This window comes from Portunus trituberculatus, chromosome 9 (assembly GCF_017591435.1).
Source record: "Portunus trituberculatus isolate SZX2019 chromosome 9, ASM1759143v1, whole genome shotgun sequence".
NCBI lineage: Eukaryota > Metazoa > Arthropoda > Malacostraca > Decapoda > Portunidae > Portunus > Portunus trituberculatus.
In genome coordinates this window covers 5,622,501-5,637,881 of record NC_059263.1, presented here as the reverse complement: position 1 = coordinate 5,637,881, position 15,381 = coordinate 5,622,501, and the positions used below count along the sequence as shown (strand labels likewise).

At 39.8% G+C, this 15,381-nt stretch overlaps 2 protein-coding genes across 5 annotated transcripts in view; both read left to right on the top strand.

The window, feature by feature from the left end:
* The first annotated feature begins 2,476 nt into the window (after nucleotides 1–2,476).
* On the top strand, nucleotides 2,477–10,634 carry LOC123501221. Of its 4 annotated transcripts, none has more exons than XM_045249919.1 (11): nucleotides 2,478–2,691; nucleotides 4,139–4,285; nucleotides 5,002–5,052; nucleotides 5,464–5,583; nucleotides 5,996–6,158; nucleotides 6,650–6,771; nucleotides 7,250–7,537; nucleotides 7,777–7,959; nucleotides 8,355–8,828; nucleotides 9,241–9,313; nucleotides 9,694–10,634. In XM_045249919.1, exons 2-10 carry the CDS (start codon nucleotides 4,142–4,144, stop codon nucleotides 9,277–9,279), a joined length of 1,584 nt encoding a protein of 527 aa, XP_045105854.1. In that variant the 5' UTR covers nucleotides 2,478–2,691; nucleotides 4,139–4,141; the 3' UTR covers nucleotides 9,280–9,313; nucleotides 9,694–10,634. The 4 variants fall into 4 exon arrangements, with proteins under 4 accessions (XP_045105856.1, XP_045105854.1, XP_045105855.1 ...); XM_045249920.1 differs by lacking the exon at nucleotides 9,694–10,634 and adding an exon at nucleotides 9,484–9,523; XM_045249918.1 differs by lacking the exon at nucleotides 9,694–10,634 and having other exon boundaries at nucleotides 9,241–9,326.
* A 2,486-nt stretch (nucleotides 10,635–13,120) lies between these two features.
* Nucleotides 13,121–15,381, top strand: part of LOC123501219 — a 49,290-nt gene continuing 47,029 nt past the window's right edge. The window contains 1 exon segment of the mRNA XM_045249917.1: nucleotides 13,121–13,336. Within this exon segment, the coding sequence (XP_045105852.1) occupies nucleotides 13,305–13,336 (32 nt within the window). The 5' untranslated portion in view covers nucleotides 13,121–13,304.

The following is a 15,381-nucleotide window of genomic DNA, read 5'->3' as shown; positions in this document are numbered from 1 at the left end:
TATTGGGTAGCTGTTTGTTTACACTCACTTAATTCCAGCCAACCAGCCGATATTTCTCAGTCCCTATGTGTGAACGTGTTCCGATTAGAAGGGCTCAGTCGATACTTCTAGCGACTTGCAATTTCAGTCGCATATTAACACGCGTGAACCTGTCTTACCTCTATACTTGCTTATATCATTGCTATTACTGCGAATAAAGTACAGAGTAAGTTGTACAGATCGCCGCCTGTGCCTGTTCCTCTCCATCTGACATGTGAGAGGGCAGAGATGAAGGGAAGAATAATATTGAAGAACCATGGCATAGAAATACGTTTAGAAGTGACTCGCTTAATAACCACACATTTCCTTATAAGTAGGCATGGAACAACAAAGGGATTACAATGCAGGAGAGAGAAAGGAAATGGTGACAAGAAACGTTTTGGAGCACCGCTGGACATCTTGCTATAAATAGTATAGTTGCTGACTAGGGTGTGCGACGCCTAGCGGGGATAAACACTTTGATGGCAACACGCAATCCCACACACCTAGAAACATGGCAAATTGCTATTATTTCACGTAGTAGTGGATGTATCACTATGTTACGTATTATTGGAAGGTGCCGGTTCACAACATACGTATGTCACACACACACACACACACACACACACACTTAACTTGATAAAGATGATAAAGCGATGGGACCAGATGAAGTTTCAGGAAAATTATTGAAGGAGTGTAGAGAAGAATTGATTGATCCATTATATGATATTATAAGGTGCTCATTAGAAACAGGGGAAGTACCAGTAGAGTGGAAGAGAGCTGAAGTGGTGCCCATTTATAAGGGAGGCAGTAAGGAAGAGCCTCTTAACTATAGACCTGTGTCTCTAACAAGTGTGGTCGGTAAGATTTGTGAGAGGGTGATAAAGAAATATTGGATACGGTTCCTGGAGGATCATAAGTTATTATCGGATCATCAATTTGGCTTCAGGAAAGGGAGGTCATGTGTAACAAATCTACTGAGCTTTTATTCAAGAGTGGTTGACAAAATACAGAGAGAGAGGGATGGATGGACTGTGTATATTTGGATTTAAAGAAAGCTTTTGACAAGGTACCTCACGAGAGACTGTTATGGAAAGTAGAGATTTATGGAGGACTGAAAGGAAAAGTGTTAAAGTGGATGGAAAACTACTTGAGATGGAGGGAGATGAGAACGGTAATAAGGGATGCAAAGTCGGACTGGTTGGTGGTGGAGAGTGGAGTCCCACAAGGCTCAGTGCTGGCACCAATACTTTTCCTGGTATATATAATGACATGCCAGAGGGAGTAAACAGTTATATTAATTTGTTTGCGGATGATGCGAAGTTGTGTAGGTGTGTGAAGAGTGAAGAAGATTGTGAAATTTTACAGGCAGACCTGGATAAGATTTGGGAGTGGAGCAAGAGGTGGCAAATGGAATTTAATCTGAGCAAAAGTCATGTGATGGAGATGGGAAAGAGTGGAAGACGGCCAAGAGGGTCATATAAGATGGGTGAAGAAGTAGTGTTGAAAAAGGTGGAAAAGGAAAAGGATTTGGGAGTGATAATACAAGACCATGGGCAGTTTGAGGCTCATATTGATAAGATGTTTGGAGAAACGTATAATTTGATAAAAATATTGGATTAGCCTTCCATTATATGGATAAAGATATGATGAAGAAATTAATTAGTATGGTAATTAGACCAAGATTGGAATATGCTGGAGTGGTTTGGTCCCCTTATAAAAAGAAGCATATAAGGAAGTTGGAGAGATTGCAGAGAATGGCAACAAAAATGGTTCCGGAATTGGCAGAAATGACCTATGAGGAGAGATTAAAAGAAATGAATTTGCCTACCTTGGAACAAAGAAGAGAAAGAGGAGATTTAATACAGGTTTATAAACTGTTGAATGGACTGGATGAAGTGGATAATGAGCAAATGATGTTGAGAGAGGAAAACTTAAGTAGAACTACAAGATCGCATAGTAAAAAGATAGCCAAGGGAATATGCTTGAAGGATGTGAAAAAATATAGTTTCCCACAAAGATGTGTGGAGGTGTGGAATGGTTTGAGTGAGGAGGTGGTGTCAGCAAGGAGTGTGCATAGTTTTAAAGGAAAGTTGGATGTGTGTAGATATGGAGACGGGGCCACACGAGTATGATACCCAGGCCCTGTAAAATTACAACTAGGAGAATACAACACACAGAGAGAGAGAGAGAGAGAGAGAGAGAGAGAGAGAGAGAGAGAGAGAGAGAGAGAGAGAGAGAGAGAGAGAGAGAGTAATACAATTTTTACTTTAGTGTATCGTCAATGGTTAAACACAGTATTGCCAAAATAACTGGACAGTGTTCTACTCTTTGATCTAATTCGTATAACACGTTAGACTTCGCCCGATAACTAACAAGAAACGTTTTGAAACACCGCGCTGGATGGAGAGGCAGGGAGATAGAGGAGTGGAGAAGCGGGGAAAGGGACGAGAGTGGAGACACTTCCCCCAATCCCCACCGGCTCACCCACGCGTGCAGACTGCCAATCGAGACTCGAGAAGATACAGTGGGCGCGGCCAGTTGCTCTGCGTCGCCTGGCAAGGAAGGACTAGCAAAGAAAGGCGAGAAGTGTGAATACTTACTACTACACGCTGCTCACCATCAACGCGCAGGATATTAAGAATAGAAAGACTGTCGGTCGGTCCAGCTGAGGTAAGGAGGATGCTTACTGTAAATAAACGCTGATCGAGAAGTACAAAATGCTTATATCTTATTTTAAGAAATGTATTAGATTGCCATTATTTCACAGTGAGAATATTAATTAACGTGGGAAGTATTCGTAGATGATGGCTGTTTACAAATGAAAATGTACACGTGAGAGAGAGAGAGAGAGAGAGAGAGAGAGAGAGAGAGAGAGAGAAACGGAAGCAGTTATTTTCTTTATTAACACAATTAATAGGTGTTGTTTCACGATATGCTCCGTGTGCTGGTGTAGCTATATGTTGGTGGGTCATGCACGATTCTTCACTGAATGAAACGTACGGAAAATGACGACAAAAAAAAAAAAAAAAAAAAAAACCAGACTGTGAGAGTGAACTAGGCAACAGAGCGGGAGTCTTGACAGGTAGCAGACAGGACGCACCACACAAACCTGTTCGTCTCGTGGGGGAGCCGGGGAGGAGCGGCGCGGCGGAGGTGGAGCCCGGAGGTGGGGGGGGAAGGGGAGCAGGACACACGTACGGGACTTGTAATAGACAGCTGCTCTGTTGTTAGTTAGAAGCGGATTAATCTTCGCCACCACCTACACTCGACACTAGTCATGTAGTTCATATCCGCAATCTTTTTTTTTTCTTTCTTTCTTCTTAACTTGTAGAGAGCTTTTCTCGGAGACATTGATAAGCTACACCCGATAAGATTTGATATATAGAAAAATTTAGGGTTAAGTTCGCGATTCACTTTATCTCGCTCATATTCCATCACATCCACTCATACCACTACTAGAATCATGAAATCAAGCCAAGATTCTAATAAGACTACTAAACAACTAAATAGAATCGTGAAAACCACCTCCTGCTCTACACACCAGTCACCACTCCCACAAGGCTGCCAAACCACTATTAGAATCACCAAAAACATAATAAATAAATTTCACCAGACCTGGAATGATAAAAAAAATGCACTTCAAGACCCACATAACTTTCATAATACTAATAAACCGCTAGTGACGAATAGAAGATCCTTGAACACCTTAAATAACTTCCACAAGACAACCAGAATCATTGAAACATCCTTGAACACTTTGAATAACTTCCACAAGACCACCAGAATCCTTAAAGCACTCTTGAACACCCTAGATAATTTCCACAAGACCAGCATAAGCTTTAAAATAGCTACTCTTGAACACCCTAAACAACTTCCACTAGACTATCAGAATCTTTAAAACATCTTTGAACTTTCACAAGACAACCAGAATCATTAAAATACTCTTGAACACCCTAAATAACTTCCACAAACCCACCAGAATCATGTAAACACTCTTAATTAAAACCTAAACCTAAATAACTGACTAGAGCACCTTGAAAGTACACAAGACATAAAGCTGGTGTGTTTGTGAATACCTAACTTAACCATCACTATTTAATCACCCTTCTATTGACAGAAAATGGCTTCTGTTGCTGTAATAGCATTGAACTGGACGTCTGTGATTCTGCGCTACCTGCCAGAAATTGTGAAGATTGGCCAGGAGCTGTACTCCCTGTATTGCAGTATGAGGGGCACACAGCAGGACAAGAACACTGTGTTGAAGGTAAGTGTTGAGTGCTTGGTGCTGGGTGCTGCTCAGCCTATACTCAGCTCTACTCCTTGTATGTGTGTTTACTTATTGATTTATGTATATATTTTTTATTTTTTTAATATATACAATATGAGGTTTTTACAGGAATTTATGGGCCAAAGGAGACATCCTAGTATTTGAAAGCCAACCCATTAAGGGCCATTACCCTGAGTAAGGAAGCCCAACCAACACTCCAACACTCGGACTGTGGTCAGGATTCACACTTGTGCTCTTGAAAGCCACTTGGCCCCCAAAGCATGTGTGGTTTCACTGTAAGAGGGGAAATCTAGCTAAGGGTAACCAACACAAACAAAAGGGCCCACTGAGATGCCAGTTTCCAAGCAGGTCCGAGAGAGTTAGCCAAAAGAATGAGATACTGTAAATGTCTTGGAGCCGCCTCCTTTCTTCATTGAGTTTCAGTTTGCCTTAATCTCCTAAGTGGATTTCACAAAGGACTAAGTTTGTGTGTGGCTGAAATAGAAATTGGTGTACAATCTATGAATTCTCGCCTTCTGTTGAGAGCTGTAGACATTAAGCCTTTCGCTGCGACACAAATAAAAAGAAAGACAGCACTGGAAGCAATAAAGTCTAAGCATCATTAAGAAAATCCAAGGTGAACGGTTTGGTCATGTTATTTTCAGTTAGGGTAAATGTATCTCTGCCCTTTGTAATTCTTGTCTTCTTTTCAGTCCATGAAGCTCCTCAACAAGTATCAGGATGACATTGATAGGCTGCTCCAGGTAAGAGCGAGAGAGAGCACTATTATTCTTTTCTCCCCTGCCTCTTCCTTCTCCTTTTCTCTTCATTAATGACTAAGCTGCATAATGTCATTAACCAACTATGGCAATCCATGAAAACAAGCTACAGTATAGAGAAAAGGGAGAAAGCATAGTCTACAACCTGCTATTGTTTATAAAGGAACATATGCATTCATGTCTGATGGAGAGAGAAAAATTAAGTGTAGTATGGAAGAGAAAAACGTATGTTACTGACAGAGAAAGGTACAAATGATTAGATTAGTAATGTGTAAGAGAGAGAGAGAGAGAGAGAGAGAGAGAGAGAGAGAGAGAGAGAGAGAGAGAGAGAGAGAGAGAGAGAGAGAGAGAGAGAGAGACAATAACTAATCACCTGTCACATCCTCACATTGCCAGAACCCAGAAGAGAAGAAGGATCTGATGAATGGACTGACAGTTCTCATGAGAAGAATCAATGAAAACAACGGCAATGGTAACAGCAGCGCAGGACCCCCAGGAGCTTCTGGCTGCAATACAGTGAGTGAGAACCTCCTCGTACCCTCTCATAACTCTGTGGGGGCAGGAAGAAGGGAGAAAAGCAAAGAATGGATGGATCGTCAAACATGAATATTTTTAGAGTAGTATCAATTAGAGAGTTTATTTTTCTATTGTTTTGTGTCTCATACCAGCTTTCCTCACACCAGATTCACTCCTTCAATACCAGGATGTGTTTTCATATTCATTCTGGTTACTATTTTGGCAATTTTATACAGCTTAAGACACATATGTTAGGATTAGAATAGTGAAGACTCTTGCTATTAATCTTTTGACCTCCATAGGCTCTTCCTAGTACAAATAAAATCATCTAAACATACTAAAAAATCAAGGTAAAAATGCATCTCAGTACTATGTAAGTAAATCTCTCATCCTCCCCTTTGCCCTACCACAGACATCCTTTGCTGATGAAGACTGTGGTGGCTCATTCTCATCCAAGTCCTCCTTCAAAGGGGCGAGATGGATGGAATGTGATGTGTGTCGTGGTGATTACAACACCACCAACAAGAGGCCACTTATCTTCCACTGCGGGCACACTTTTTGTTGGCCATGTGTGGGTAGGTGTCTGCACCACTGCATGCTCATGGCTGCAGTGTACACTTGCCAAACAGTTGATGCCATACTGTAAACAAATGTTTCAGACAAGCTCAGTATTTGATCTTGTCCTCCACTGTTCTTGGTTTGTGTGGTGTTCTTGCTACAAAGCAGTTGATTATTCCATGTATTACTTTCTATTATATCTATGGGCATAGATATTCATTGAGTCATCACTACTACAAACAAGATTTACAAGTGGCTGTAGTTTGTTGTATCTCCAGTAACACTCAGCTGCCATAATGCAGCTAGCAGCCATCATAAGATGCATCGCACTGCTGCAGTCTTTGACGCACTAATGCATGTTCTTCTCCACCATTGAAGATTGATAATTTCCTAACTTCCTTAGCTTTCCTGTGATTACATACAAACAAATAAGGCACTTGGTGAATTCATGCCCTTTATAACTATTGCCTCTGGAGAAATACTGATGGTGGTGTGTTGCTGTCTGTAGAGAGGCTGGCTTGCCGGGGGCTCATCAAGTGCCCCACCTGCCGCAGCTGTGAGACACGGTCCCTTCCCTCCATCCCCACCAACACAGTGCTGATATCTATGCTGGAAGACCTGGCCAGCCAGGTGAGGCCCAACCACACACTACTAAAGTAAGACACACAAAAAATTAGGCAAGGGGAGGTGTTTGAGTGACATGAAAGTATAACTTCCCCAAGTAAAAAGAGATAGATAGATTTGTGGCATTGACTAAAGGACATAGTGATAAGTGAGGAATGTATGGCAACAGGAGGAAAGGCTGGATTGATATAGACACAGAGATATTGCAGGAGTGAAGCTCAGGTAATGTGTACTGTGGCTGGTAAACACATGCACATACACAAGCCTGCCAGGAACTGGTAAAAATAACTGTACCTTTTCAAGAGTATATTTTTCATGATTATACTGAAGTTATAAGAAGAATTTTGTTTCACTAATGTGAAGAGGCATCCATGAAAAGCTAACTGATCTGTGGCTTTTGAAAAACAGAACATTTAAACATACAATCTTATAATTTCACATAATATGAAAATCCTCGTAACACCTTGCATCAATTTATTTCCAGGGTGAGGGCAAGAGCAGCTACAGCAGTGATGACAAGGGCAGGTGTGACAGTGACAGCACAAATAGTATGTCATATGAGCATCAGATTCAGTTTGCCATCTTCCTATCCAAGCAAGAGGCAGAGGCACAGGGAAAGACCTTGGTGGAAGAGAGGTGGCAGGAGGTGGTGGAGTCAGATAGGATGCTGGCCATTGCTCTGCAGGAGTCCTTGGTGTATGATGCGTCGCTGCAGTGTGCCAAATGCCACCAACCAGGGTCTGCCTCTGCATCCGACAAACCTCCTAAAGATGTGAGTTGTTCATCCCTTACAAGTCCTACTTAATCATTCAGCAATGGACAGTTGTTCCCTTCACCAATCATTGTTCAGAGTTATACTCATAATTGTTGTGTGAAGTTACTTAATTTCTCCACTAGCACCACGGCAGTTATCATCCTCAAGCTCACCATTAACTGTGTCAATCAATAGATAAAAGAGACACTCAATCCCATTCTCAGTTGAAGATGAACTAAATGACCTTGTTTTGTCAGGAGAAGGAATCATGTGCAGCGTCAGGCAGGGATGGTGCAGCTGAGGATGAGGATGCCAGTGTGCTGCTCGCCTACAAGCTGCAACAGGAGGAGTTAGCCAAGATGAAGCGGCTGTGTGGCAATGAAAGCAGTGACTGGAATAAAGAAGTGCACAGATTCTTTGGTTCGTCTCTCTGTAGTCTGGTAAGTTTCAGTATTTTTTTTTTTGTATTTTTTTTTTTGTATTTTTTTTTCCTCCTCCCTGTTTAATGGTTTATATTTTCATAAGAGATATTTGGCCACACACACACATTCCGACATCTCACTTTCTTTAGTAATGCATTCCACTCATCCATTTGTGTATTCAGGAAACATAATTTCTGTACATCCTTAGCACCTTTTGTCTTGTATCCTCTTAGTCTTAGTGTGATGAAAATATACTTACTGCTATCATTTCTCTTAACTCTTTTCATCTTTCCCCATTTCACATTTGTACACCATAATCCTCTTTTTTTTTTTTTCCATTTCTCTCCTCTTACTTGCATCTACTGTACATTTGTCGGTCATTTAAATAATCTTTGTCTAATTTGTATGTATAGGATGAAGACAGCAACAACTTGAGAAGGGAAGAAAATGACATGAATGGAAGGCAGCAAGACAATGATGAAGATGAGGCCACATGCTGCAGACGGATGGAGAATGAAAGTAATGATGAAAATGAGTCCACATACTGCAGAGGGATGGAGAATGAAAGTAATGATGAAAATGAGGCCACATGCTGCAGAGGGATGGAGAATGAAAGTAATGATGAAAATGAGGCCACATACTGCAGAGGGATGAATAATGAACATGATGAGCAAGAAGGAGTCGCATGTTACAGGAGAGGTGATAATGGTGAGGATGAAGTGATGTGCTGCAGAATGGATGAGGAAGAAGAGGATGAAAAGAAAAGCTCATACAGTAATGATGAAGATGACATGAGGAAGCGTAGTGGTGGCCATTATAACAAGGAACGTCTGGCGCTGATGAAACAAGGAGAGGAGCTGTTAATTGAAATGGCTATCCAGCTTTCAGTAAGTGTTATTGTTTTCATTCATATTTTGTAAGTTTTCTTGTTTTTTTTTTTTTTTTACCATGTGGCCTTTTCATGAGAATTTATGGGCTAAAGGGATACTTTTTGAGGTACCTTCTATCTTACCACCCGCTAGGAAACTGTTGCCCCAAGTGAGGAAGCCCAACCTACACTCGGACCATGGATAGGATTTGAACCTATGCATTTGAGACCCCAAAGCACACATGGTTCCACTATACCATGGCAGCTGCCCCCTCCCCTCTTTTTTTGTTGTTGTCTTATCACTTACTGCTTTTTATGAAGGTCTAATGGATATTTTTGAGTTTTCAAGTACTGGTTGTGAAATGCTAAATTGATGGTTTTGAACAATGATGGTGGTTTTCAAATACTAAATTGGTGTTTTCTCTTTTCAGCTAAACCATCCACAGCCTTCAGATCCAGATGACAAGTGAACAAACACACACACACACACACACACACACACACGTCTGAGAGATGTTAAAAAATATAGTTTTCCAGAAATATGTGTTGAGATGTGGAACAGTTTGAGTGAAGAAGTGGTGTCAGCAACAATAAGTGTAGATATGGAGACGGGGCCACTCGAGCATAAAGCCCAGGCCCTGTAAAACTACAACTAGGTAAATACAACTAGGTAAACACACACACACACACACACACACACACACACACACACACGTCTGAGAGATGTTAAAAAATATAGTTTTCCAGAAATATGTGTTGAGATGTGGAACAGTTTGAGTGAAGAAGTGGTGTCAGCAACAATAAGTGTAGATATGGAGACGGGGCCACTCGAGCATAAAGCCCAGGCCCTGTAAAACTACAACTAGGTAAATACAACTAGGTAAACACACACACACACACACACACACACACACACACACACACACACACACACACACACACACACACACACACACACACAATTAAGTTATTATGCCTTCAGTATCATTATATATTGTGTTATTCAGAATGGGTAAAGGATAAGCAAGGACTACATAGCATAGAGGGTGCTGCAGCAGATAAAAAGTACATATATGAAATGATTACCTTCATTATGTTTGTTGAACTGGTGATAATGCATTTTATGTCATTCAGTTTGGTACTTTTTTTGTTCATGTAGTAATGTAGTTTGAACATAAACCACATGAATTTTGATTATGTTCGGTTCTTATCTCTAATATTCTGAGACTACGAAATATTTTATGATCTTTCTCTATACTAATTCATGTACAGTTGTCTGCAGGTCACTCTAGCCAGTCATTCCCCTCACAGTGACTGATCTGTGGCTAGGGAGAGACCACACACTACTGTACAACTATTGTAGGCCACAATGTATGACTAAGGCCTGTATTCTTAAATGCTTTGATCTCTCTCTCTCTCTCTCTCTCTCTCTCTCTCTCTCTCTCTCTCTCTCTCTCTCTCTCTCTCTCTCTCTCCATCACTACTTTCCAAAGGCTTTAGCTGAAGATGTTCACGTTTACAAGGATATATTTTTGGTTCTGGAGATGGACAAGAATTATAGATTTGTTATAAGGAGAAACTGTCTTGAAAACTTGGCTAGTTGTTTGTGTGGCCTTGGAAGACTGTTGTGGTGAGAGAGCCTTGCTATTTCTGAATATGGGTGTAACTGCTGTGTGTAACCTACCAGGCCAAAACAAAACATAGACAATCCTGCAAAGAATCGCTCCAGATAACTGTCCAGATACATAAGGTTTATTCTGTATTCTGTATTTATATACAATTGCCTGCTTCCATCTTTAAATAAAGAAAAATCCAAGAAATATCATGTTATGTTTTCTTTTTGATTAATTAATTTATGTATTTTTTATTATTTTTTTTTTTTATGAGAGGCACGTGTGGAGAAGGTGGGTACTGCCTGGCTGGAAAATGGAAAAGCTAGGAACACACACACACACACACACACACTCTCTCTCTCTCTCTGTTCTTCCTCGGTACCTACTACTACTACTATCTTTCTCCTCTTCCTACTACTACTACTACTACTATTACAACTACTACTCCAGTCTTTCTCCTCTTTCTACTACTACTACGTACTACTACTCCTGTCTATTTCCTCTTCCTACTACTACTACTATAGAGAAAAGACTACGAAGAAGGGAGAGGGGAAGGGGGGAGGAGAGGTAGTACGAAACACTCACCAATTAGAGGGGAGGAGTAGAGAATGAACATAAAAGGGGAGAAGACCTGAAGAGAGAGAGAGAGAGAGAGAGAGAGATGAAGAGTCGGAAGAGGTAGAAAATGAGGGAGGATAGGAGAGAGGAAATAATATGAGAATGAATAAGAGGAAATGGTAAAGAGGAAGGGAAGTGGAAAAAAGAGGAAGAGGAAGAGAGGACATAGGAGGGAAACGAGAAAGGAACATAGATATCAGAGAGAGAGAGAGAGAGAGAGAGAGAGAGAGAGGGGGGGGTGTGGAGAAGCAATGGTTATCTAGCAACGCACACCAAACAACCAGACACGTGACGTCAAGAACCAAGGGCACCATTTCTCCAACCTGATACCTCCAAACACAGCAACGCGTGAACACAACACACAACACAACAACTCACAACACACAACACGCACTCTTACCCTCCCAAACCTACCTTCTCCCTAATTCTGGCGCCAAAACAAGTAAGTGTGACAGCAAACTGATTCTCTAGGGGGATAATTGTAATAGTTAACGTTACTAGCATTGATTTAATAGGGAGTTTATATTAGAAGAGTTTTTCTTAATTGGAATACGTAGGAATGTCAGGTAATGCCGCCATGAGTAGGTCTAGTAGCTTAATTCTTGCAGTTTTTTTTATTTATTTATTTTTTTTATGATTTTTGATGTTCCTGAGCCTACAATGAGTTTTTAACCCCTTCGATACTGGGATACATTTTCACCTTGAGATTTGTGTACGATTAGACCATTTTATTAACATTAGGAAGGTTCTATGGAGGTCCGAAGATTAATTGCCACAGTCTTCACTATTTTAATCCCCCATCTAAGTTTCTGATGCTGTATAAAATCACCAAATAGTAAGCAGAATGAAAATGGAAATACGTCGTGGTATTGAAGAGGTTAAAAGATTAGACACACTTATAAATGAAAACAGATAGGTATGTTTATGAAAGGAGAAACACAATGGCTGTAATTATTGCAGTCTTCCATGTTTTCCTAATGAGACAAAGTTTGACAAGACTAGACATAAAAAAAAAAAAAAAAAAAAAATGGGAATAAATAGGCAGGTTCCCGTTGGCGTGTATATTTCTCACTCTCATTTCCTCGCCCTATTTCCTTCATATCCACGCTAATTTCACAGGTAGTCATGGGAGAGGGACAGGTAACAAGGTCATAGGTAGAATTGTTACTCACTTATACTCACCTGCCCTCCCTTCGTTCAAGACAGCTCAGCGTGTTGGATATTGAGCGGAAACCCTGCCGAGGCGTTAAGTGGTTAGTGAGCCCCGCCATTCACACAGACCGCTCCGGGAAGAAGAGAGAAAAGTCAGAGGAAGAACTTGTTGGACAGAGCAGAATAAAAAGATAACACCAGGGAAGCGCTGATATAAATGCCAAGCTTCCCGACCTACACCTGAACCTGCTGGCAGTGGAAGGAGTTACGAGTGAAGGGAAATCCTTGCTGAAGAGGGAAAGCGTGTTTTTGAGTAGGGGATAAAAATAGAGATGGTGAAACGTAAAAAGAAAAGAAAGGGACGAGAAGTGTAAGGAATTGAAGTTACGAGTAAGAGGGTTGAAGGAAATAGAAAAGAAAGTACATAGCACAATGAAGAATAAAGTTACGGATGAAGGGAAAAAAAAAAAAAGTGATAGTTTAAATGTGCGAGTGAAGTGATAATTGAGTTTCTGACGGGAAAATTACAGTGGAAAATTAGTTACTCGTGAATGCACATGTGGAAATTACAGGCCAGTCTTAATTTTTGGTTGTAATTACATAACTACAGGTGTGATTAGATCTGAGAATTACCTTCCCAACACCACGAAAGAAGAAAAAGAAAGGAAAAAAAAAGTAAATTCGGTAAACAAGGCGTACCAATAAGAAAACAGGAAATAAACAAATAAACAAATAGACAGGAAAATAAAAAGAACAGAAAAAGAAAAAAAAAACGAATATGAAAAGAATGAAAAGTAAGGCATATCAATAAAAAAACAAGAAATAAACAAATAAAAAAAAGGAGAGAAAGAGAGAGAAAAAAAAGAAAAGAAAGAAAAACAAAATGAATATAAAAAACAGTGAATCAGAAAACACTAAATAGAATAAAAAAAAAAAAAAAATAATACGCAAAATCTCAAAAACCTTCACAAACAGACACGACAAATAAAAGGATTAGTAATACACAAACAAACAGTAAGTGAAGGGAACAAATTTGCAACACACACCGCCTTGTTCCTCCACCACCGTGACCACACACACGCGCCGGGCAGGTGAGGGACGCTAATTAAGGCATGGCGTCCCAGGTGGAGCTGCCCCGGTACAGGTAAGAATCATCAGGGTGTCAGGTGTTGCTTGGGTATTGTTGTTGTTGTTGTTGTTTGGGTGTTGTTGTTGTTTGGGTGTTTTACTTGGCTGTTTGTTGTTTTTGTTGTTGTTGTTGTTGTTGTTGTTTTGCTTGACTGTTTGTTGTTTTTGTTGTTGTTGTTGTTGTTGTTGTTGTTGTTGTTGTTGTTTGATTGTTTTTGTTGTTATTGTTACTGTTGTTGTTTGACTGTTTTTGCTTTTGTTGTTGTTTAATTGTTGTTGTTGTTGTTGTTGTTGTTGTTGTTGTTGTTGTTGTTGTTGTTGTAAATCCAATCGACTTGTTAGTTTTCATGTTTGTTGTCTGTTTTATTTGTTTACTTATTGATTTAACTTCATTTTATCTATTTCATCTATCTATTTCCATGTTTGTTCATTTATTCATGTACTCTTTTCTCCACTCATCAATTTTAGTAGTGAGATGTTATCCTTTTACTTTGGCGAACAATTTCAATAAACCATCAATAAAAACATGAAAAACTAATAGACAAGCTACTAGAACCCATTAAACCATCACCGGAACCCAAACAGTCATCCTTCAAATCCTCAATGACTCCCACAAGAACCTGTCAACTTCTTCAGTACTGGAACACATTTGTACCTTGAGATTTGAGTACGATTAGGACCATTTTATTGACATTAGGAAGGATCTATGGAGGCCAGAAGATTAATAGCCACAGTCTTCACTATTTTAACACCTTCAATACTGGGACACATTTTTACCTTGAGATTTGAGTACGATTAGACCATTTTATCGACATTAAGAAGGATCAATGGAGGCCAGAAGAATAATAGCCACAGTCTTCACTATTTTAATCCCTTCAGTACTGGGACACATTTTTACCTTGAGATTTATGTACGATTGGACCATTTTATTGACATTAGGAAGGATCTATGGAGGTTAAAAGATTAATAGCCACAGTCTTCACTATTTTAACACCTTCAGTACTGGGACACATTTTTACCTTGAGATTTGAGTACGATTAGACCATTTTATTGACATTAGGAAGGATCTATGAAGGTCAGAAAATTAATAGCCACAGTCTTCACTATTTTAATCCCTTCAGTACTGGGACACATTTTTACCTTGAGATTTGAGTACGATTAGACCATTTTATTGACATTAGGAAGGATCTATGGAGGTTAGAAGATTAATAGCCACAGTCTTCACTATTTTAACACCTTCAGTACTGGGACACATTTTTACCTTGAGATTTGAGTACGATTAGACCATTTTATTGACATTAGGAAGGATCAATGGAGGTCAGAAGAATAATAGCCACAGTCTTCACTATTTTAATCCCTTCAGTACTGGGACACATTTTTACCTTGAGATTTGAGTACGATTAGACCATTTTATTGACATTAGGAAGGATCTATGGAGGTCAGAAAATTAATAGCCACAGTCTTCACTATTTTAACACCTTCAGTACTGGGACACATTTGTACCTTGAGATTTGAGTACGATTAGACCATTTTATTGACATTAAGAAGGATCAATGGAGGTCAGAAAATTAATAGCCACAGTCTTCACAATCTTAATCCTCCATATACGTTTCTGACGCTGTATAAAACCACGAAATAGTAAGCAGAATGAATATGAACACGCGTCATTGCACTAAAGGAATTGAATCGCCAAGACAAGAAGTGGAATCGCTTTAGTTCCCCGACGAGAGAGAGTGACAGAATGACAAGGAGAGTTTTGGTATGCGTAATGGAGTTAGCCTTGATACTGTTCTTGTCCTCTTTCTGTCCTCTTGTCCTCTCGTCTCCCCTGTCATCTTGTTCCCCCTTTTTTTGTGTGTGTGTTTCTTTTCTCTTCTTTCTTTGTAGGAACGCGAATATTTCACCTTCTTATTTTCATTATCTTTCGTCTTTCTTTTTACTTTTTTTTTCGTGTTTTTCTTTTTCATACTCACTACTATCATTTCCTTTTTTTGTTCACTTTTCTTTGAGGAACTGAAATACAACTAAACAATCTTACTTTTTCCTGACCACTCATCTGTT